Source organism: Hyla sarda, chromosome 1, assembly GCF_029499605.1.
Source record: "Hyla sarda isolate aHylSar1 chromosome 1, aHylSar1.hap1, whole genome shotgun sequence".
Lineage (NCBI taxonomy): Eukaryota > Metazoa > Chordata > Amphibia > Anura > Hylidae > Hyla > Hyla sarda.
The window spans coordinates 512,104,787-512,129,930 of NC_079189.1; the positions used below are offsets into that span (position 1 = coordinate 512,104,787).

Genomic DNA, 25,144 nt, shown 5'->3' on the forward strand with positions numbered 1-25,144 from the left:
GTCCATTATTAATAACGTCCGTTATTTTGAGACAGAATATAGAAACGGGAGAAATAGTTCATGAACTATTTCTCCCGCTACTATCTTCCATCACAAAATAACGTCTGTTATTAATAACATGCTATAACAGGTTAAAACGGTTATTAGATCGGATTTTCTAACGGCCGTATAGGATTTTGTAACTGCCGTTTTACCGTCGATTTTCTGACGGAACTTCGAAAACGGAGTAATTATGTAGTGTGAAAGGGGCCTAAGGATTCACAAACATGGCTAATATTAAACAGTTCCCTAAGATAATGTGAATAAAACACAATGTATATAACTTACAAAAAAGTTAAATCAGAAAATTACCAAAATAGCAAAAATAATGCCACTTACATTGTTATTTTTATATATTATTTTATGTGCATGCATATGGTGTGTCCAATACACATTTTTTTTTATCTAAAGTGGTGTGTGAGATTGTATAACTACCAGTCTTTTCTCTTTTGTTGAATATACTCTGAATCGGACTTGATTCCATATGACCCAGGGTAGGCCTTGGTAACTTGGCTTACGCCATACTCTATGCTTCATTCTCAGTCCTGTACTGTAATCTTCATATTATATAATCCATTTTTAACTCAGGCAAAATTTCTAAGGAAGAAACTACACCTAACATTAATATATTCAGTATGTGTGTAGTGATATTAGTTAACTCTATACAAACCACTTGGCATAGCAATGAGAAAATATAGTATATTATATATTCGTAAAGAACTTTACTGAACATTCTGTGCAACTCCAAAGTAAAAAAGTATCTCTTTATCAATGGTTTGTTACAAGTTTTAAGCAGATGAGTGAATAGTTGGCCACTGTTTCTTTAAGAGTTGCTTTACTAGCAGGTATACTGACTGAAAAGTCTCTGATATAATTTCCACATGTGTAAATGGTATACTAATGTAGATATACATAAGAAACTGAAACAGTCCAATTAGATCTACTGTGAAGCGCCTACAAGGGTTGACTTACTGTAGTGCAGATAGTGTACTTTACTGACGGTTTTGAGCCACAATACCCTATGCACAGGGCATACCCTGAATTAAATTCTGTGAGGTGTTAAGCCACACAGAAATAACTCGGACAGTAGCTCACTAAAGAGATTCGTGTTCACAGAGGGGTTCCTGTTCAGCTCAAACTTTACCCAGGAAGTACACTCAAAGGAGACGTCCTCACACTACTCTGACTAAAGCCACACTGCACTGGGAGACTTCCACACACTGGTATCGCATTTGTTTTAAAAGAAAGTGAGTTGGATCGGACAAGTGCTGCAGCCTGTTGTGGTTCTAGGGTGATAATCCTGTCTGTATCTCCCCTTATTGTGGAAAATGCTACACCAATTGGGGTTTTTAGGATAAGGGTACAACAAAACGTGCCCCATGTGCCAAGAATGGCCACTGACTATATGACACGCAAGCAGGAAGTACAGGTTAAATTTATAGGGCCTAAATATGTCTGTAAACACCCATAAACACTGAATAAGTTTTGTACAACTATGAAATAATTGTACAAGGTATTTTGGAAGAAATGTCTTGTACAAGCAGTGTATCCCACCAAATTAACAATCACTCGGTAACCAGCAAAGTTGATAACATTTACCGTATATACTCGAGTATATGCCGACCCGAATATAAGCCGAGGCCCCTAATTTTACCCCAAAAACCCAGGAAAAGTTATTGACTCGACTATAAGCCTAGGGTGGGAAATACATCATCCCAGCCATGTAATCATCCAGACCCCCATCATCATCCCCCCCCCCCCTTCATCATCACTGCCTGTCAATCCCTTCATCAGTGGTCTTCAACCTGCGGACCTCCAGATGTTGCAAGACTACAACTCCCAGCATGCCCGGACAGCCATCGGCTGTCCAGGAGGCATGCTGGGAGTTGTAGTTTTGAAACCTCTGGAGGTCCGCAGGTTGAAGACCAATGCGGCCTTCATCATCATCCCCCCTCACCTCCCCTCGGCGGGAAGTTAGGGTGAGCTGGTCCGGGCCATCTATGCTGCAGGGACCGTCTGGTGGGGATGGTTAGTCGTTGCGGGCTGTCCATTTTCACCGGGGGGGGCTCTTCTCCACGCTTCGGGCCCGGACTAGTGATGTTGCCTTGATGACGACGCACAGGGACGTTGCGCATGAACGTCCCTGTGTGTCGTCGTCAAGGAAGCGTCACTACTCCGGGGCCGGGCCAGAAACACGGAGAAGAGGCCCCCCCCGGTGAAAATGGACAGCCCGCAACGACTAACCATCCCCACCAGACGGTCCCTGCAGTATAGATGGCCCACACCAGCTCACCCTAACTTCCCGCCGAGGGGAGGTGAGTACAAAACAAAGGGGGGGGGGGGGGGCTGGATGTTGACAAAGGCCACAGTGGTATTCAACCTGCGGACCTCCAAAGTTTCAAAACTACAACACCCAGCATGCCCGGGCTTGCTGGGAGTTGTCGTTTTGCAACATCTGGAGGTCCGCAGGTTGAAGACCACTGATGAAGGGATTGACAGAGAGTTCACTCGAGTATAAGCCAAGAGGGGCGTTTTCATATATACTCGAGTATATATGGTAATAAAACATTAATTAGCTAAACCAAATAAGACATACATACATGCATTAATACAATAGTACATACTCTATATTTAGCAAACTAGCATGGATCTACCCGAGTGATATAAATATTTAGTGTAGAAATGATACAGCAATATACTAATCCATCCCAGGCTATAGTTTTGAGGAGCAGATGCTCCCCTCTTGCAGGAAGTTCAAAGAGAGAAAGAGGACCCTATGTTTTCCAGTAAAATTTCCTAATGCCCGCCCATTTGGCTTAGTGTCCACCTACTCTCCTCACATAAAGTGGAAAAACAGGTTCTTTGGCCACACCTACTGTGGCTGTGTTTGGAACTAAGATTTAGACTGTGGGGGCAGGGAAATACATACTAAATGGGGTATAATGGATGTAAAAAACAAATCATTTCAATATCCATAACAAAGCCAAACTGTACTTTGGGTTCAGCCATCTGGGGAAAGTGATTTAGGATAATTCTGCTGCCTACACCTAGCTCTTCTGCCTACAGCTACTGTGGGGGAACTCTGCTGCCTACAGCTACTCTGTGGGACTTCTGCTGCCTACACCTACTGTGGGGGACTTCTGCTGCCTACACTTACTGTGGGGGAACTCTGCTGCCTACACCTACTGTGGGGGAAACTCTGCTGCCTACACCTATCCTGGGTAATTCTGCTGCCTACACTTACTGTGGGGGAATTCTGCTGCCTACACCTACTGTGGAGGAACTCTGCTGCTTACACCTACTGTGGGGGAAACTCTACTGCCTACACCTATTGTGGGGGAACTCAGCTGCCTACACCTACTGTTGGGGAACACAGCTGCCAACACCTGTGGGTATAAGATTTAAACAACAACAAAGACGTGGTCTCAAATGGCAGGAGGTGTTCAACCCCAAATGCAGTTGTGCATTTATGCTGGGGGAGCAGATCCTGCCCTTGTGGTCTGTTGCTAAGGGCAATCCCCAGCATAAAAATGCATACAATGGGGGATGCCTGTAGCAGACTACAAGTGCCACAATGGCATCCTACACCAGATAAACGGTGTGGATATGTTACAATTAGAACAATACAATACAAGAATTTAGGTGCACTACTGTGGTACATGTAAACAATCACACACACACATTAATATAGGTATGCATGTATATTATATATATATATATATATATCCATGTAAAGTGATACACCTCCGCTCGGCGGCTATTGGCTGGCACTATAACACAATGCTGTGGGGCTGGTATACAATAATTTCCAGGGCTGGTTTTTATCCCCAGTCCGGCCCTGACAAAAGCTTGCTAGTCTAGCAAGTGAAGAAGACAGCATGGATTCTTCCAAGTGTTCCAAAAATGATCCCTTTTTGGAGTTGCAAGAGGTTGTTAGTCTAGCAAGTGAAGAAGGCGGCATGGATTCTTCCAAGCGTTCCAAAAATGATCCCTTTTTTGGGAGTAGCAAGAGGTTGTTAGTCTAGCAAGTCAAGAAGACGGCATGGATTCTTCCAAGCGTTCCAAACATTATACCTTTATTGGGAGTAGCAACAGAATTGGCATTCCCAAAGATTGAAAAAGAAATAGCACTTGTATGAAAAGCCGAAAAATTATGCCTTTTTTTGGGGGATGATGGGTTTGTGTATGTGTAGGCCTGGCTGGAAGTAGGGTGATGGCGGATTGGTGTTACCAGGAGTAGCCCCCGTACAGCAGGTGGTGGCTGACTGATGTTAATAACGTACAGCATGAGATTGAAGACAGATGTTAATAACGTACAACATATGATAGTGGACTAATATCACTAGCGTACAGCATGAGATGGCGGACAGACATCACTAGCAATCAGTGGCATCTGAAACAGGAAGTTTAAATTCCTCACTGATCCAAGCCTGATATATTTTTGTAAAAGTCCGTTTTTACACGCTGCTGACTGACAATCTCGTTCGCTTCGGGGTGACCACTCCACCTGCTGCGCTGAACACCCTTTCCGAAGCTACACTAGAGGGTGGACAAGACAGAACACTCATGGCAAATTGGGCACGTTCTGGCCAGTGGTCCAATCTGATGAGACAGAAGTCCATGGGGCCTGGGCTCATGGTGTCTGTCAGAGAAAGGGCACTGTTGAGTTAGGCCTCAACCTAGTTGTTGAGGTTGTGGTTTTCATCCCATTGATGACTTATGTCAGGGGAGCATACAGGATGCAGAAACTTCACCATCATGTGCTCAAACATCAAGATGCTACCACTGCTGCTGCTGATGCTCCTGTCTCTTGCTGGGGTAGTGCTGGCAGAGGTAGTGGAGCAATGACTGTGGAGAGCGGACAGGTGTTTGTTGCTGAAAGGCTGTGGTAAGCTGGCTGCAAAACTTCTCCTTATACAAATCCAATTTAGCCTCAGCCTCCTTCTCAGAAGATGAGGAAAATTCCCCCATTTTGGGATTATAGTGAAGGTCTAAGAGTGTGGCTATCAAGTACTCTTCTCTTCCCTTCAAGCCCATGCTTGTTATTGTGCAAGCAGGAAAGCATATACCTAGCAATCCCTGCCAGCTTTTCTGAGGGTCCAGCTTGTTCCACCTCCATCCCATACTGCCAAGGTTGATCATGCTCCTCCTCGCCCTCATCAGTGTCGCCTTGTGTAAGGTCCTCAGACCCTCATTCTTCCATAGAGTCCATCTCCAAATCCTCCTCCTCAGGTCCCACTACCTCCTCATCCAATTCCCCCTTCTCAAGGAGAACATCCATACTGCTGGCATCAAGACGTGTAGTCTCCTCTACTCCTACTTCTTCCATCATCGTCATCAGCGTCTGCTCCAAAAGGAATATCAGAGGCATGACATCACCAATGCAACTGTTTTCCTTGCTGATGTATCTTGTAGCGTCCTCAAAAGGCACAAGCACCCGACAAATGTCTCTGATTAGCTGCCAATCCCTGAGCTATAAATCACACTGGCTGCAGATGTTGTCTTGCTGTTGCATGAGAAAGTCGGTCACTGCTTTGTGCTGCTTGTAGAGGCGGTCCAACATGTGTAAAGTGGAGTTCCACCATATTTGAACGTTGCAAATAAGGTGGTGTTGTGGAAGAGCATTTTGGCGCTGTAGGTGAAGCAAGTTTCGTTTAAAAGCATGCGAACAGCTAAACCGAATGCAAATTTTTGCATGTAGATATCACTGGCTTTACACCTGGACTCCCTGTGGGGTGCAAGGTGTCTATGGAGGAGGACTGTCGGTGTCACTACAATTTCCTGGCCTTGTTGCAGTGGAGCCTCATTCTGCAGGATGATGACCTAGTGGGCCGCAAAAGATGTATTGCCCCTGGCCGTAGCTACTACTCCATGTATTAACCATGGCATGTACTGTTCTGCACACAGACATGTTCATGGAGTGGCCCATTCTCTCCACTACATGATTGTGCAAAGTAGGGACAGTTTTTTGCAAATTAATGGCGACTAAGTATGTGCCACCTTGGCTGGGCCCACCCCATTAGTTGCCTGAAGGCTGTAGAGTCAACAAGATGGTATGGGAGGGCCTGCGCCAACAACAACTTGGCCAGGAACGAATTGAGGCGCACTACAACAGGGTGACTGGGAGAATTCTGTTGTCTGAAGGACACGGATTTCCAATGGATAACTGATGAAATCAGGAAGGAGGAGGGCATTACACAGATGAGGCAAATCCTAAAAATGTGCTGCCTGTGAAAGATGCCTGGCTGTTAGACAGTTGGGAGGGATCTGGAGGAACATCAGTAGCAGCAGTTTCCTCGCATTAAGGGGCGTCTCGACTGTCCCATGCAGCCTTGTAGTGATGCTCCATAGGCCTACGTAAGGACGTAGTTCCCACACTCAGACCCTGGCCACAGCTTACTTTCTGTTTGCAGAGATGACATATTGCCACGTTCTCTGCATCAGGTAAGGTAGAAAAGACGTTCCACACGTCAGACTATTGGATAGAGACTGCACCACCTGACTGTGCCCCTCCTCTGGATAGTTTTTTTTAATAGAAGCAAGGATTACTTGCTGGGGATAATGTGCTAGATTTGCTTGATAATGTGCTAGAGTTGCTTGATAATGCATATTTATATATATATATATATATATATATATATATACATTATCAAGATAGATTTGCTTGATAATGCGCATATATACCGTATTTATCGGCGTATAACACGCACTTTTTAGGCAACAATTTTTAGCCTAAAGTCTATGTGCGTGTTATACGCCGATACCGCCCCAGGAAAGGTAGGGGGAGAGAGGCCGTCGCTGCCCGCTTCTCTCCCCCTGCCTTCCCTGGGGTCTAGAGCCCTGCTGCCGGCCCTTCTCACCCCCTGGCTATCGGCGCTGCTGCCCGTTCTGTCCCCCTGACTATTGGTACCGGCACCGATAGCCAGGGGGAGAGAAGGGGCAGCGGCACCCATTGCCGGCGCCGCTGCCCCGTTGCCTCCCCCCATCCCCGGTGGCATAATTACCTGGGTCGGGTCCGCGCTGCTGTAGGCCTCCGGCGTGCGTCCCCTTCGTCGTTGCTATGCGCTGCACGGCGCGGCGCATGACGTCAGTGCACCGCGCCGTGCATAGCAACGACGCAGGGGACACACGCCGGAGGCCTGGAGCAGCGTGGACCCAACCCAGGTAATTATGCCACCGGGGATGGGGGGAGGCAACGGGGTAGCGGCGCCGGCAATGGGTGCCGCTGCCCCTTCTCTCCCCCTGGCTGTCGGCGCCGCTTCTCTCCCCCTGGCTATCGGCGCCGGCAATGGGGCGCCGGTACCGATAGTCAGGGGGACAGAACGGGCAGCGGCGCCGATAGCCAGGGGGAGAGAAGGGCCGGCAGCAGGGCTCTAGACCCCAGGAAAGGCAGGGGGAGAGAACCGGGCAATGACGGCCACTCTCCCCCTTTTTTACCCAAATATCCTTGGTAAAATGAGGGTGCGTGTTATAGGCCGGTGCGTGGTATACCCCGATAAATACGGTATATATATATATATATATATATATATATATATATATATATGCATTATCAAGCAAATCTAGCACATTATCTTCAGCGAGTAATCCTTGTTGTGCACAAATGTCCAAATGATACAAAAATTACACAAAACATAGTGTAGAATAAACACCACATCATCGTCAACATAAACACCACATTATCATCAACATCAAACTCCTCATCATCCACGCCACTCCTCTCTGCATGGACTTCTTGGGCTCCTTGATCCCCTTCAGCCGCCTTGACGCCTTACAGTATTCCCACCCCGCCTACCACCACCAGTCCCACTTGTGCTGGGCTCGACCACTGATTCTACCTCCACCACCTTCCCAACACACTCCAAAGCTTGACTGTCCTCACATAACTCCTCCTTGTGGCCAGTCCTATCCTTCTGCATAGCAGTGTGGAGGTGGATTGGGGGGGTGGGAGGCAAAGCCAGAGATGAGGAAGCACATTGTCTACGATGGACCTTTCCACTTCCCCATGATGACACAGTAACTTGCCTAGTAGCTAACAGTTGTGGACCTCCAGCACCCGACGTTTCGTCACTAGACTTCTTCCAGTGTGACACCCTGGAAGAAGTCTGGTAACGAAACGTTGGGTGCTGGAGGTCCACAACTGTTAGCTATTAGGCAAGTTACTGTGTTATCATTATACTAATACCACAATTTCAGTGCGTTGCCTTGATCCCTATTGCAGCTTGCCTAAGCATAAGGAGATCTGCTAGGGTGCTTATATATACCTATTTCTTTGCACCTTATTGCTAAATGTTTACATGCACATTTGCCTTGTATCTTATCAATTACTCTGTTACTGGCCATTGTTTAGACCTCCACTGTTCTCCTTTCCATTTGTTTTTCCTTGGATATGTATGTCCAGTACACTGGACATTTATATTTACTGTTTTTACCTTTTTTCCTTTGTTGATCTTTTTAATGTTTTAAATGTTCGTGTTTGCATTTATGTCAAATAAACTTTGATAAATTGATCTAAATACGCCTCTACGCTGTTCCAGGAACACTATTAGAGTCATCAATCACTACTGTGTTTACAGGCCCTATAGGCATATATTATATATATATTTATATATATAGTTGCCACTTGAATATGCTTTGTGGGTGGGTGGCACAGATCACTGCAACTCACTGGCTATTGTAGCTGGTTCAGGAACACTATTATAGTCACAAATCACTACTGTCTTCACAGGCCCTATAGGGATATATAGGTGCCACTTGAATATGCTTTGTGGGTGGGTGGCACAGATCACTGCAACTCACTGGAGCTGGTTCAGAAACACTATTAAATTCAGGTATGAGTCTTCAAAAGGGCTTTTGATTTGTGGTAGCAAAAGATGCGCCCTTCAGAGGCTGTGATTAAGCTATTTTGGTGCATAGGAGCCCCTATAGGATTCTTGCAGGGGATTGAATCCTGTTCACACACACACACTCAAGGTCTTCATTTCTAATCTGTATCTCTCTCTATCTTTCCAATCACTACTGTCCCTATTTCTTCTTTCTTTGTAATCTGTATCTCTCTCTTTCTAATCACTAGCTGTCCCTACTACTGCCTCTCCTGCTCTCATTAGCAGCGCCACCACTCTGAACGCAGTGGGTGATGTCATTTGCCTTTTATCTGTGTCCCTTGAATCATCCTATTGGCCTTTGTGCTGATTGACACATGAAAGCAGCCAATCACATGATATCATGTGATCTGTTGCTTTCCCTATGTCACCTCACCGCCCCTGCTACTTCTGTCCGCCCAGAAAAACATGCTTTCACGGTTTTTCATGCTATTTACCGGCTCGTGTCCTGGTAAAAGGTCGGGAGTTCGCAGAGCCGCAAAAATCCTAAAGTTCGGGTCGAATCCAGGTTCACCGGATTCAGCTCACTTATCTCTAATCTTCATCAACAAGTTCTGCAGGAGGTTTGCTAAAATTTCTTAGCTGTTCTCACAGCAGGAGAACATGGAGACTCACCATTGCCCTAAGATTATTTAGCTCTGCAGTATTTCTGAAAGATTACACCGTGCATTGAAACTGTCACTGTCTGCGTGAATGTGCCATTACCTATCGTCATCTAGGGGATCTTTCTAAGTTCTTGGCCGCGCTGGAGCTTCCTATGGTGGTACTATCACATTGGCATACTACCCTGTGCCCATTGGATCCAGAGCAACGTGATAAGTGGCGACAGATGGCTCACAAGGTCTTGCATCCCTTAGTTAACTTTCTCCTTTAATCTTCTTGATCTGCAGCTCTGTCCGCCATTGCTGTTACCTAGCCTTTGGATGTACTGTGGAGTAGGGTTTCTAATCTCTGGTCTCCATTCTGCCTGGTCTCATCTTGGAGGGGCCTTTTTCGTTACTTATGCTGACTGCTGTTTATAAAGTGACTGGGAATTCTCTGTTTTGATGTTCTTTTGTTGCTATAGATAGGTGGGGAGAGGTCGAATGTGGCGGGGTGGGGGGTCAGGGTGTTTGTGTTTAACTCTTTTTGATGGTTATCACTTCCTCTTCGAAGGAATGATGCTTAGAGGGCTGACCATCTTTTGGCTTGTTGAATTTTTAGGGCCTTAACCCCTTAAGGACAATGGACGTACTCCTACGCCCCCGTTTCCGAGTCCTTAAGGACCGAGGACGTAGGAGTACGTCCTGTCCATTCCCGGCCCCTCGCCGCTAGTCGGAGGGGAGCCGGTGCCCGATGCCTGCTGAAATCGTTCAGCAGGCATCGCGGCATATCGCCCAGGGGGGTCATTATGCCCCCCCCATGTCGGCGATGGCCGCAGATCGCTGGACAATTCAGTCCAGCGATCTGCGGCGATTCCGGGTCAATCGGGTCTCCAGTGACCCGGAATTACTGGCTGATCGGGGCCGTCAGAGAGAGCCCCGAACAGCCAGAGCCTGCAGGGGTGAGGTGGCACTGGTGCCACCTCACGATCGCCCTGATTCCCGGCCGACCAATCAGGGCGCCTGCTGCGGGTGTCACTCCCGCACCCGCTCCGCCCCTCTTCCGGAGGACGTGAGCGGGTGCGGGACGTGCACCCCGGGTGCTGGGGACCCCAATCCCCGGCGTCCCTGTTGGGATTGGGGCCCCAGGAGCGACGGCGGCGGCGGGACTGACCTGCAACGTCGATCAGCAGCAGCAGGAGGTGAGTGACAGCCTCCTGCTGTTGCTTAGCAACAGCTCCCAGCATGCAAAAAGGGCATGCTGGGAGCTGTAGTTATGCAACAGGAGGAGGCAGACCACCACAACTCCCAGCATTCCCTTATGGGCATGCTGGGACTTATGGTTTTGCAACAGCTGGAGGCACATTCTTTCTATGGAAAAGTGTACCTTCAGCTGTTGTGTAACTACAACTCCCAGCTTGCACAAACAGCTAAAGTGCATGCTGGGAGTTGTAGTGGTGCATCTGCTGGTTGCATAACTACAACTCCCAGCATGCCCGTTGGCTGTCGGTGACTGCTGAAAGTTGTAGTTTTGCAACAGCTGAAGGCACACTGAGTTAAGTAGCAAACCAGTGTGTCTCCAGCTGTTGCATAACTACAATCCCCAGCATGCCCTTCCGCTGTCCGTACATGCTGGGGGTTGTAGCTTTTGCAACAGCTGAAGGCACACTGGTTGCCAAACTCGGTGTTTCACAACCAGTGTGCCTCCAGCTGTTGCAAAACTACAACTCACAGCATGCACTGATAGACCGTACATGCTGGGAGTTGTAGTTTTGCAACAGCTGGATGTTCCCCCCCTCCCCAATGTGAATGTACAGGGTACACTCACATGGGCGGAGGATTACAGTAAGTATCCGGCTGCAAGTTTGAGGTGCGGCAAATTTTCTGCTGCAGCTCAAATTGCCAGCGAGAAACTACTGTGAACCCCCCGCCCGTGCGACTGTACCCTAAAAACACTACACTACCACAAAATAAAATAAAAAGTTAAAAACACTACATATACACATTCCCCTACACAGCCCCCCTCCCCAATAAAAATGAAAAACGTCTGGTACGCCACTGTTTCCAAAATGGAGCCTCCAGCTGTTGCAAAACAACTACTCCCAGTATTACCAGACAGCCACTGACTGTCCAGGCATGCTGGGACTTTTACAACAGCTGGAGGCACTTTGTTTGGGAATCACTGGCGTAGAATACCCCTATGTCCACCCCTATGCAAGTCCCTAATTTAGGCCTCAAATGCGCATGGTGCTCTCACTTTGGAGCCCTGTCGTATTTCAAAGCAACAGTTTAGGGCCACATATGGGGTATCACCGTACTCGGGAGAAATTGTGTTACAAATTTTGGGGGTTATTTTCTGCTATTACCCTTTTTAAAAATGTAAAATTTTTGGGAAACCAATACCTGTGGGGTATTAAGGTTCACATTACCCCTTGTTACGTTCCCCAAGGGGTCTAGTTTCCAAAATGGTATGCCATGTGGGTTTTTTTTTGCTGTCCTGGCACCATAGGGGCTTCCTAAATGCGGCATGCCCCCAGAGCAAAATTTGCTTTCAAAAAGCCAAAAATGTGACTCCTTCTCTTCTGAGACCTGTAGTGCGCCAGCAGAGCACTTTTCACCCCCGTATGGGGTGTTTTCTGAATCGGGAGAAATAGGGCTTCAAATTTTGGGGGGTATTTTCTGCTATTACCCTTTTTAAAAATGTAAACATTTTGGGAAACCAAGCATTTTAGGTAAAAAAAATTTTTTTTTTTTACATATGCAAAAGTTGTGAAACACCTGTGGGGTATTAAGGTTCACTTTACCCCTTTTTACATTCCCCGAGGGGTCTAGTTTCCAAAATGGTATGCCATGTGGGTTTTTTTTTGCGGTTCTGGCACCATAGGGGCTTCCTAAATGCGGCATGCCCCCAGAGCAAAATTTGCTTTCAAAAAGCCAAATGTAACTCCTTCTCTTCTGAGACCTGTAGTGGGACAGCAGAGCACTTTTCACCCCCATATGGGGTGTTTTCTGAATCGGGAGAAATTGGGCTTCAAATTTTGGGGGGTATTTTCTGCTATTATCCTTTTTAAAAATGTACAATTTTTGGGAAACCAAGCATTTTAGGTAAAACATTTTTATTTTTTTTTTACATATGCAAAAGTCGTGAATCACCTGTGGGGTATTAAGGTTCACTTTACCCCTTGTTACGTTCCCCGAGGGGTCTAGTTTCCAAAATGGTATGCCATGTGTTTTTTTTTTTTTTGCTGTCCTGGCACCATAGGGGCTTCCTAAAGGTGACATGCCCCCCAAAAACCATTTGTCGCTCCTTCCCTTCTGAGCCCTCTACTGCGCCCGCCGAACAATTAACGTAGACATATGAGGTATGTGCTTACTTGAGAGAAATTGGGTTTCAAATACAAGTAAAAATTTTCTCCTTTCTACCAATTGCAAAAATTCAAAAATTGGGTCTACAAGAACATGCGAGTGTAAAAAATGAAGATTGTCAATTTTCTCCTTCACTTTTCTGCTATTCCTGTGAAACACCTAAAGGGTTAATACACTTATTGAATGTCATTTTGAATACTTTGGGGGGTGTAGTTTTTATAATGGGGTCATTTATGGGGTATTTCTAATATGAAGACCCTTCAAATCCACTTCAAACCTGAACTGGTCCATGAAAAATAGCGAGTTTGAAAATTTTGTGAAAAATTTCCAAATTGCTGCTGAACTTTGAAGCCCTCTGGTGTCTTCCAAAAGTAAAAACTCATAAATTTTATGATGCAAACATAAAGTAGACATATTGTATATGTGAACCCAAAAATGTTTTATTTTGAATATCCATTTTCCTTACAAGCAGAGAGCTTCAAAGTTAGAAAAATGCAAAATTTTCATTTTTTTCATCAAATTTTGGGATTTTTCACCAAGAAAGGATGCAAGTTACCATAAAATTTTACCACTAAGTTAAAGTAGAATATGTCACAAAAAAACAATCTCAGAATCAGAATGATAACTAAAAGCATTCCAGAGTTATTAATGTTTAAAGTGACAGTGGTCAGAATTGCAAAAAAACACTCTGGTCCTTAAGGTGTAAAATGCCCTGGTCCTTAAGGGGTTAAGCCATTTTTGTTGGCTCTTTTTTTTTTTTTTAATTCTCTTTCCTCCATCTTCCCTTCCATTTCTTGTGTTTTTTCCCTCCCTTGCTTTCCTTTTCCCTCATTCCCTGTCGTGACTCTCTATGGATACTCTGGCTGTGTGCTCCTTTAACGTTAAGGGGTTCAACAAACCGGAAAAAGGTGTCAAGTTGCTTATTATTTGCATTAGAAGAAGGTTTCTGTGGCCTTTTTCCATAAAACACATTTTAAATACTCTGTATGCCCTGCTATTAAGGATCACCAATATCCCTAAACGCTCCATTTATGCGGCAGCGTAGGCTCAAATTTCCACCATGAGACAAAAATTTCTCAATTGCTTGGATCAAAAATCTACAAGTGGATCTTGGTTATCTCAAGCCATACACCTTAAATTGTCCTCCACCTGAAATCATATATATTCTTTGGCAATTGCAAACCACACAACAAATTGTTAATTTGTTTCGCTCCTATAATAAATCCACCGTACCCAATCCAAGGTAAATTAGCTGACCTTTCCCCTTCCCTTTCCATGATAATATTAGGGCTTACCTCACTAAACATAGTCTTCCCATGTTTCTCCTGACATGTGGGATGCCCTGAGGGTGCCTTTTTGGCCAGAGGAACTGGCATCAGTTAATGCAAAAGTTAGGGACCAGATGATTTCACCACCTGTTTCTCAAAGTGTTTTGCCGAGGTATTGTCAGCACCTATGTTGGCTTCTTATAATGCTATTGCTGATGGAGCAAATATTTCAGACCCTCATGGCGCATTTCATGGTCATACCCAAGTTGGATAAGGATGTGAGCTGTTGTGGTAACTATCACCCTATTTGTTTTAAATCAATTTAGACAGTAAAATCTGTCTAAAAAATGTTTTTCCAAAATGTTTCTTCTTACCCATAAAACTTCTGTTTTTTCCAGGACCCAGGACAGTAACTTTAATATACCTTCCCGGTGGTATAGATGTGCAGAATAGGTGCATGAGATGTTTCCTTCTGCTTCTGCCATGTATTGGAGTTGCGGTAGCGTGATTATTTCCTACTTACTTAGTGGGATTGGTTTTTGATCCGCCCTTTCTGTACAGTTATCTTTGACTTATTAAATCACCTGAGAGTGCAGGGCTTTTTAAAACATTTTAAAGGGCTTCCAGGGCTGCCACCTTATAGATGCTGTGGCCACAGCATCTATAAGCATGTATAGCACCCGCTCTACAGTACTAGGATGGGGCTGACAGAGTGGTAAGGTGATTTCATATTCCATGCCAGGAGCCATGATTGGCCAGGACCAACCAACATGGCTCCCAGCTGGGAATATAAAAAATGACGGTGTCTGAATTTTAGAAGGGGGATATGAATCAACAGTGTAGGGATTGAGGGGGGGAGGGCGTGTGGCTTATGCCTGTGTCTCTGACAGCTGATGTCCCCTTTAGCTCCAGGACAAGTCGGTTTGTCCTAATGCAGGAAGTATCTACCAATTAGAAAGGGCAGGTTCATCCTAAGAATGCAGATTGATAAAATGCTGTCCAAAGGCAGTTTAGCAAACCAGGTCTGGCCTGGTATAGATTTGCTGTGCAAGATTTTTCAGATTTGGACTGGATGGAAATTTCATCCACTTTGGTGTTAACGTGAACACTTCAGATTTTTCACAAGGAAATTTTGTGAAGAAAATCTGCAGTCCATTCTCTCTTTCCGCAGCCATTCTCTCTTTAACTTCAGCTTTTTCACAGATGGCATCAAGTAAGCATCCAAAATTTGCTGAAATACTATATAATCCATTTTTCCTTCTTCTCGTGAGATGTTCCTGTTACGCCGAGCGCTCCGGGTCCCCGCTCCTCCCCGGAGCGCTCGCTTCACTCCCTCCGCTGCAGCGCTCCGGTCACGTCCTCTGACCCGGGGCGCTGCGATCCCGCTGCCAGCCGGGATGCGATTCGCGATGCGGGTAGCGCCCGCTCGCGATGCGCACCCCGGCTCCCCTACCTGACTCGCTCCCCGTCTGTTCTGTCCCGGCGCGCGCGGCCCCGCTCCCTAGGGCGCGCGCGCGCCGGGTCTCTGCGATTTAAAGGGCCACTGCGCCGCTGATTGGCGCAGTGGTTCCAATTAGGGTTTTCACCTGTGCACTTCCCTATATTACCTCACTTCCCTTGCACTCCCTTGCCGGATCTTGTTGCCTTAGTGCCAGTGAAAGCGTTCCTTGTGTGTTCCTTGCCTGTGTTTCCAGACCTTCTGCCGTTGCCCCTGACTACGATCCTTGCTGCCTGCCCCGACCTTCTGCTACGTCCGACCTTGCTTCTGCCTACTCCCTTGTACCGCGCCTATCTTCAGCAGCCAGAGAGGTGAGCCGTTGCTAGTGGATACGACCTGGTCACTACCGCCGCAGCAAGACCATCCCGCTTTGCGGCGGGCTCTGGTGAAAACCAGTAGTGGCTTAGAACCGGTCCACTAGCACGGTCCACGCCAATCCCTCTCTGGCACAGAGGGTCCACTACCTGCCAGCCGGCATCGTGACAGTAGATCCGGCCATGGATCCCGCTGAAGTTCCTCTGCCAGTTGTCGCTGACCTCACCACGGTGGTCGCCCAGCAGTCACAACAGATAGCGCAACAAGGCCAACAGCTGTCTCAACTGACCGTTATGCTACAACAGTTGCTACCACAGCTTCAGCAGTCATCTCCTCCGCCAGCTCCTGCACCTCCTCCGCAGCGAGTGGCCGCTCCTGGGATACGCTTATCCTTGCCGGATAAATTTGATGGGGACTCTAAGTTTTGCCGTGGCTTTCTTTCCCAATGTTCCCTGCATCTGGAGATGATGTCGGACCTGTTTCCCACTGAAAGGTCTAAGGTGGCTTTCGTAGTCAGTCTTCTGTCCGGAAAAGCCCTGTCATGGGCCACACCGCTCTGGGACCGCAATGACCCCGTCACTGCCTCTGTACACTCCTTCTTCTCGGAAATCCGAAGTGTCTTTGAGGAACCTGCCCGAGCCTCTTCTGCTGAGACTGCCCTGTTGAACCTGGTCCAGGGTAATTCTTCCGTTGGCGAGTATGCCGTACAATTCCGTACACTTGCTTCAGAATTGTCCTGGAATAATGAGGCCCTCTGCGCGACCTTCAAAAAAGGCCTATCCAGCAACATTAAAGATGTTCTGGCCGCACGAGAAATTCCTGCTAATCTACATGAACTTATTCACCTAGCCACTCGCATTGACATGCGTTTTTCTGAAAGGCGTCAGGAACTCCGCCAAGATATGGACTCTGTTCGCACGAGGCGTTTCGTCTCCTCGGCTCCTCTCTCCTCTGGTCCCCTGCAATCTGTTCCTGTGCCTCCCGCCGTGGAGGCTATGCAGGTCGACCGGTCTCGCCTGACACCTCAAGAGAGGACACGACGCCGTATGGAGAACCTCTGCCTGTACTGTGCTAGTACCGAACACTTCCTGAGGGATTGTCCTATCCGTCCTCCCCGCCTGGAAAGACGTACGCTGACTCCGCACAAAGGTGAGACAGTCCTTGATGTCTACTCTGCTTCTCCACGTCTTACTGTGCCTGTGCGGATGTCTGCCTCTGCCTTCTCCTTCTCTACAGTGGCCTTCTTGGACTCTGGATCTGCAGGAAATTTTATTTTGGCCTCTCTCGTCAACAAGTTCAACATCCCGGTGACCAGTCTCGCCAGACCCCTCTACATCAATTGTGTGAATAATGAAAGATTGGACTGTACCATACGTTTCCGCACGGAGCCCCTTCTTATGAGCATCGGATCTCATCATGAGAGGATTGAACTTTTGGTCCTCCCCAATTGCACCTCGGAGATTCTCCTTGGACTTCCCTGGCTTCAACTTCATTCCCCAACCCTGGATTGGTCCACTGGGGAGATCAAGAGTTGGGGGTCCTCTTGTTCCAAGAACTGTCTAAAACCGGTTCCCAGTAACCCTTGCCGTAACTCTGTGGTTCCTCCAGTAACCGGTCTCCCTAAGGCCTATATGGACTTCGCGGATGTTTTCTGCAAAAAACAAGCTGAGACTCTACCTCCTCACAGGCCTTATGATTGCCCTATCGACCTCCTCCCGGGTACTACTCCACCCCGGGGCAGAATTTATCCTCTCTCTGCCCCAGAGACTCTTGCCATGTCCGAATACGTCCAGGAGAATCTAAAAAAGGGCTTTATCCGTAAATCCTCCTCTCCTGCCGGAGCCGGATTTTTCTTTGTGTCCAAAAAAGATGGCTCCCTACGTCCTTGCATTGACTACCGCGGTCTTAATAAAATCACGGTTAAGAACCGCTACCCCTTACCCCTCATCTCTGAACTCTTTGATCGCCTCCAAGGTGCCCACATCTTCACTAAATTGGACTTAAGAGGCGCCTATAACCTCATCCGCATCAGAGAGGGGGACGAGTGGAAAACGGCATTTAACACCAGAGATGGACACTTTGAGTATCTGGTCATGCCCTTTGGACTGTGCAATGCCCCTGCCGTCTTCCAAGACTTTGTCAATGAAATTTTTCGTGATCTGTTATACTCCTGTGTTGTTGTATATCTGGACGATATCCTAATTTTTTCTGCCAATCTAGAAGAACACCGCCAGCATGTCCGTATGGTTCTTCAGAGACTTCGTGACAACCAACTCTATGCCAAAATTGAGAAATGTCTGTTTGAATGCCAATCTCTTCCTTTTCTAGGATATTTGGTCTCTGGCCAGGGACTACAGATGGATCCAGACAAACTCTCTGCCGTCTTAGATTGGCCACGCCCCTCCGGACTCCGTGCTATCCAACGCTTTTTGGGGTTCGCCAATTATTACAGGCAATTTATTCCACATTTTTCTACCATTGTGGCTCCTATCGTGGCTTTAACCAAAAAAAATGCTGATCCCAAGTCCTGGCCTCCTCAAGCAGAAGACTCCTTTAAACGACTCAAGTCTGCCTTTTCTTCGGCTCCCGTGCTCTCCAGACCTGACCCTTCCAAACCCTTCCTATTGGAGGTTGATGCCTCCTCAGTGGGAGCTGGAGCTGTTCTTCTACAAAAAAATTCTTCCGGGCATACTGTCACTTGTGGTTTTTTCTCTAGGACCTTCTCTCCAGCGGAGAGGAACTACTCCATCGGGGATCGAGAGCTTCTAGCCATTAAATTAGCACTTGAGGAATGGAGGCATCTGCTGGAGGGATCAAGATTTCCTGTTATTATCTACACCGACCACAAGAACCTCTCCTACCTCCAGTCTGCCCAACGGCTGAATCCTCGCCAGGCCCGGTGGTCTCTGTTCTTTGCCCGATTTTATTTTGAGATTCACTTTCGTCCTGCCGATAAGAACATTAGGGCCGATGCTCTCTCTCGTTCCTCGGATGCCTCAGAAGTTGATCTCCCTCCGCAACACATCATTCCACCTGACTGCCTGATCTCCACTTCTCCTGCCTCCATCAGGCAGACTCCTCCAGGAAAGACCTTTGTTTCTCCACGCCAACGCCTCGGAATCCTCAAATGGGGTCACTCCTCCCATCTCGCAGGTCATGCGGGCATCAAGAAATCTGTGCAACTCATCTCCCGCTTCTATTGGTGGCCGACTCTGGAGACGGATGTTGGGGACTTTGTGCGAGCCTGCACTATCTGTGCCCGGGATAAGACTCCTCGCCAGAAGCCCGCTGGTTTTCTTCATCCTCTGCCTGTCCCCGAACAGCCTTGGTCTCTGATTGGTATGGATTTTATTACTGATTTACCCCCTTCCCGTGGCAACACCGTTATTTGGGTGGTCGTTGATCGATTCTCCAAAATGGCACATTTCATCCCTCTTCCTGGTCTTCCTTCTGCGCCTCAGTTGGCTAAACAATTTTTTGTACACATTTTTCGTCTTCACGGGTTGCCTACGCAGATTGTCTCGGATAGAGGGGTCCAATTCGTGTCTAAATTCTGGAGGGCTCTCTGTAAACAACTCAAGATTAAATTAAATTTTTCCTCTGCATATCATCCCCAGTCCAATGGACAAGTAGAAAGAATTAACCAGATCCTGGGTGATTATTTGCGACATTTTGTTTCCTCCCGCCAGGATGACTGGGCAGATCTCCTTCCATGGGCCGAATTCTCGTATAACTTCAGGGTCTCTGAATCTTCCTCCAAATCCCCATTTTTCGTGGTGTACGGCCGTCACCCTCTTCCCCCCCTCCCTACCCCCTTGCCCTCTGGTCTGCCCGCTGTGGATGAAATTTCTCGTGACCTTTCCATTATATGGAGAGAGACCCAAAATTCTCTCTTACAGGCTTCTTCACGCATGAAGAGGTTCGCGGATAAGAAAAGAAGAGCTCCCCCCGTTTTTTCCCCTGGAGACAAGGTATGGCTCTCCGCTAAATATGTCCGCTTCCGTGTCCCTAGCTACAAGTTGGGACCACGCTATCTTGGTCCTTTCAAAATTTTGTGTCAAATTAATCCTGTCTCTTATAAACTTCTTCTTCCTCCTTCTCTTCGTATCCCTAATGCCTTTCACGTCTCTCTTCTCAAACCACTCATCCTCAACCGTTTTTCTCCCAAATCTGTTCCTCCCACTCCTGTTTCCGGCTCCTCGGACGTCTTCTCGGTCAAGGAAATTTTGGCTGCCAAAAAGGTCAGAGGGAAAAATTTTTTTTTAGTAGACTGGGAGGGTTGTGGTCCTGAAGAGAGATCCTGGGAACCTGAGGACAACATCCTTGACAAAAGTCTGCTCCTCAGGTTCTCAGGCTCCAAGAAGAGGGGGAGACCCAAGGGGGGGGGTACTGTTACGCCGAGCGCTCCGGGTCCCCGCTCCTCCCCGGAGCGCTCGCTTCACTCCCTCCGCTGCAGCGCTCCGGTCACGTCCTCTGACCCGGGGCGCTGCGATCCCGCTGCCAGCCGGGATGCGATTCGCGATGCGGGTAGCGCCCGCTCGCGATGCGCACCCCGGCTCCCCTACCTGACTCGCTCCCCGTCTGTTCTGTCCCGGCGCGCGCGGCCCCGCTCCCTAGGGCGCGCGCGCGCCGGGTCTCTGCGATTTAAAGGGCCACTGCGCCGCTGATTGGCGCAGTGGTTCCAATTAGGGTTTTCACCTGTGCACTTCCCTATATTACCTCACTTCCCTTGCACTCTCTTGCCGGATCTTGTTGCCTTAGTGCCAGTGAAAGCGTTCCTTGTGTGTTCCTTGCCTGTGTTTCCAGACCTTCTGCCGTTGCCCCTGACTACGATCCTTGCTGCCTGCCCCGACCTTCTGCTACGTCCGACCTTGCTTCTGCCTACTCCCTTGTACCGCGCCTATCTTCAGCAGCCAGAGAGGTGAGCCGTTGCTAGTGGATACGACCTGGTCACTACCGCCGCAGCAAGACCATCCCGCTTTGCGGCGGGCTCTGGTGAAAACCAGTAGTGGCTTAGAACCGGTCCACTAGCACGGTCCACGCCAATCCCTCTCTGGCACAGAGGGTCCACTACCTGCCAGCCGGCATCGTGACAGTTCCCTGTGCCACTGGCTGCAATATAACCCCAAAGCATGATTGATCCACCCCCATGCTTAACAGTTGGACAGAGGTTCTTTTCATTAAATTCTGTTCCATTTCTTCTCCAAACGTACCTTTGCTCAATCCGGCCAAAAAGTTCAATTTTAACCTCATCGGTCCACAGAACATGTTTCCAAAATGCATCAGGCTTGTCTATATGTTCATTTGCAAAGTTCAAACGCTGATTTTTGTGGTGAGGACGTAGAAGAGGTTTTCTTCTGATGACTCTTCCATGAAGACCATATTTGTACACGTATCTCTTTATAGTGGAATAGTGTACCAGTGCTACAAATTCTGCAGGGTGCCCAAACTTTTGCAGACGCCATTTTTTTGTTTTCTGTTATTTTGAAAGTGTAAATGATGGAAATAAAATATAACTTTTATTAACATATTATAAGAATGTCTAATCTGTAAGTTGATGCATTTTGGAGAATTTTCCATCTTTCCTTGGCTTCTTTATGCACATTAATACAAATTTTTACCTGGGGTGCCCAAACTTTTGATCCCCACTGTATTACAGTAGATTGAAACTTTTAAAGCTTCTCCTAATCTCACAGGAAAGCAAATGGAAGAAGCCATAATATGCTTTTTATTTTGTGCCTATGGGCTCCTGGGATTGCTGTGTACCTTACATCTGTGAACCTGTCTGCATCCTTCAGAGGATCAACACTGTTCCTGACAGGTAAATCAAGACTTTCCTCTCATTTCTCACCACCTATAAAGTTCTGAGCAGCTCTGCCTAGTGTAAACACCAATATTCCTTCTGAATGTAATCTTCCCCTCCTCACTCCAATTAGTATGCATGCTTGACATTAAAATACAAATCACATTGTCACCACTCTGAAGGGCTATTCTAACAAAATCATGCAGCCTCATAGAGATTTTTAAGCAATTTCTGAATAGTCTAATTCTTCTTGGTTTTTAAGTTTCTAGATAAAGGAGCTGATAGTGGGTAGTCCGACTGCTGGGAGACCCTGCGATCTCCAGGACAGGGCCCAGGTTCTCTCAGTGAGGAGTGCATGTTGTCTACTGGTATGCCCAAATGCTGTCTTTTCGGTACTCCTATGGAAATTAATGTAGCACCAGCTGCAGCTCCTCACAGAGCGCCTGGTTCTTTACCGGTGATCGTGGGGAGTCCCAGTGGTCGCACCCTCCACGATCAGCTGCTTATACCCTATCCTGTCGCTAGGGGATAAGTTAATTTTCGCCGGAGATCTCCTTTAATGGGTAATATATTACACCAAGTGGATTAGTTTGCAACATAAATAACAATAAATATTATTTTCAATGATCTTACCAAACAGCTGTGGTGGAACTGAATCACCATCAGAGTATGCAATAAACTTCCAGTCATTCACACGCAGCATGTAGGTTGAAGCATTTGCATCCGATCCATGAAACTGACTCAGAGCCCAGTTAGGATGTAACTCATGGCCTGATATTATATCATTGTTGGAGTTTACATACAGCAATGGCAACAGAGAAAAGCCACTTATGCGGTGAGGTGTAGAAACTCCAGCAATTTCTAGACAAGAAAGAAAATAAAATGAATAAATAATAGAAGTAAACACAGAAAAGTATCTGTCTGTGACTCTTTGTATAACATTATATATGGGACACAAAAGAAGTAATGTCCAGCACCAATGATATATTAAAAAAGGAGATTTTTATGCTTACCGTAAAATCTCTTTCTTTGAGGATCCATTGGGGGACACAGACCTTGGGTATATGCTGCTGTCACTAGGAGGCTTGACCGTATGGCAACAAGAAAAGTCGGCCCATCCCAGCAGGATATACCCGCCTACAGGCACCTGAGCTAATCAGTCTTATTCCCAGAGCAGTAGGAGAGGACCGACAGGTAAGAAAAAAACAGAAACTGTCCGAGGAATCGCAGAACAAAAATTAACTGAAACACTCTCGGCAACCAAACCAGCAACACCAGAAGAAAAAAAAAACAGGTGGGTGCTGTGTCCCCCAATGGATCTTCTGAGAAAAAGATTTTATAGTAAGCATAAAAATCTCCTTTTCTGTATTGGCTCCATTGGGGGACACAGACCTTGGGACGTACCAAAGCAGTCCCCAGGGAGGGTAAAAGAGGAGCAACTAAGGTGGAAGGCTGGACCACAGCAGCTTGCAACACCTTGCAACCCAGACTAGCATCAGTAGATGCAAAGGCATGAACCTTGTGGAATTTTGAAAAAGTGTGAAAAGAGTACCAGGTGGCCGCTTCACAAACTTGCAAGGCCGAAGCCCTGTTCCCAACAGAACGAGTGGAATGAGTTGAGACCCTGAAGGGTGGAGTCCTCCACTTACAGTGGTAAGCTTCCGAAATAGCAGACCGGATCCACCAAGAAATGGTGTCCTTGGAAGCAGGTGGTCCTTTACGACCATCCGTAAGTACAAAGAAGGTGTCACTCTGACAAAAAGAAGAAGTGACTGAGTAGGTCCGAACGGCCCATACCACATGAAGTTTATGGAGCAAATGTTCCTTTAGATGAGATGGAGTCGGACAAAAGGACGGGAGGACGATGTTTTCATTGAGATGAAAAGCGGAAACAACCTTAGGTAGAAAGGACGGAACCAGACGAAAAACAATCTTGTCCTTGTGGATGACAAGGTAGGGAGAGCGGCAGGATAGAGCTGCCAGGTCCGAAACCCTCCTAATAGAAGTGACCGCAATAAGGAATGCCACCTTCCAGGAAAGTAGACGTAGAGGAACGTTCCTAAGAGGTTCAAAGGGAGCACCCTGCAGGGCACTGAGAACCAAGTTGAGATCCCAAGGGACGTGTGAGCCACACCTTGAAGAAAAGTCCGGATAAGAGTAAAGGAAGAAAACTCGATCCGATAGACGTTGTAAACGACATCTTGGACCCAGGAGTCCTGCACGTGGGCAGACCAGACGTCCCGGAAAAGTGACAAACGCCCTCCCACCTGAGAAAAATCCACGTATGGGGGGCATCCCTTCAGGCAGAGAGAGGTTTACGGGTGCCTGCCTTGGCCGCAAAACGGCCTGAACGGTTCTCCGATTTCCAGGAGGGACGGACCTTGAAAGACCTCCATAGCGGACCCAGAGAGAATACCTTGTCGGAGTTGAGAAACACAGACAGAAAGGGCTTTTGACACCCAAGCAGAAGCAAAAGCAGGAAGTAAGGAAGAATCTTCTGCTTCAAAGGCGGATTTTGCCAGATTTTCTATCCTTTTTTCCGCTGGATCTTTGAAGGAAGCTGCCTCTGCCAAAGGCAGAGTAGTTGATTTTGACAGACAAGAGACAGGTGGATCCACTGTTGGAGGAAATGACCACCTTGCAATAAGGTCCCTGGCAAAAGGAAATTGTGCTTGAACCTTTTTTTGTACCCTGAAAACACTTGTCAGGGCGCTTCCAGGCAGCTTCCAGTAAGGTGTGAAATTCAGCATGAGAGCTGAAAACCTTAGGTGAGGGACGGGAGCGAAGGAAGGAAACTTCTGAAGCTGTGTCCGAAGTTCCCGGGTCCTCAAGGTGAAAGGTGTCCTCCATGCCAATTGTGTCGGTTCGGTCCTCTGAGTCAGAGGCAGAACCTGAGGCCTCATCTTCCAGTTCCCCAGGAGAGTGGGAGCGGGTGGAGGCAGCCTTGGATGAAGGCAAAACTGACCTGGTACGCAGATATGGAGACCTAGAGCAGCAACCAGGAGAGTGGCCCTTAGAAGATGGGCGGTTCTGGGGAGCCGAGGAGGAGGGGCGATACCCATGAGGAGAGCGCCTATTTCTACTCCCGGACTCTGGAGACAAGCCAGAGGACAATCCCCTAGGGTGCTTGTGAGGGTGCCTGGAATAAGGGGAAGGAAAGTGAGGCTCTCTGGAGGGTTGGCATAAGGAAGACTTCTCCAAAGCTGTCATCACAGAATGGGAGACCTGCACCAAATCGGAAATAGATTGGGAGAGGGAAGACATCCACTCCAGAGGGAGAGCAGAGCCCAAAGTTCCTATTGGGACATCCTGGGAAGATATACCAGGAGGGCCGGGAGACGCAGTGGTGCAGGCAGGACAAATGGGTTCAGCAGAACCACAAGGCATTTTAA

At 47.4% G+C, this 25,144-nt stretch overlaps 1 protein-coding gene across 4 annotated transcripts in view; it reads right to left on the reverse strand.

Moving 5' to 3' along the window:
- Positions 1-25,144, reverse strand: part of ARSK (arylsulfatase family member K) — a 106,772-nt gene that overhangs the window by 18,613 nt on the left and 63,015 nt on the right. For all 4 annotated transcript variants that reach the window (XM_056537841.1, XM_056537854.1, XM_056537864.1 and 1 more), the window contains one exon: positions 22,386-22,613. In XM_056537841.1, coding sequence (XP_056393816.1) covers positions 22,386-22,613 — 228 coding nt within the window. The remainder of the gene's footprint in view (positions 1-22,385; positions 22,614-25,144) is intronic.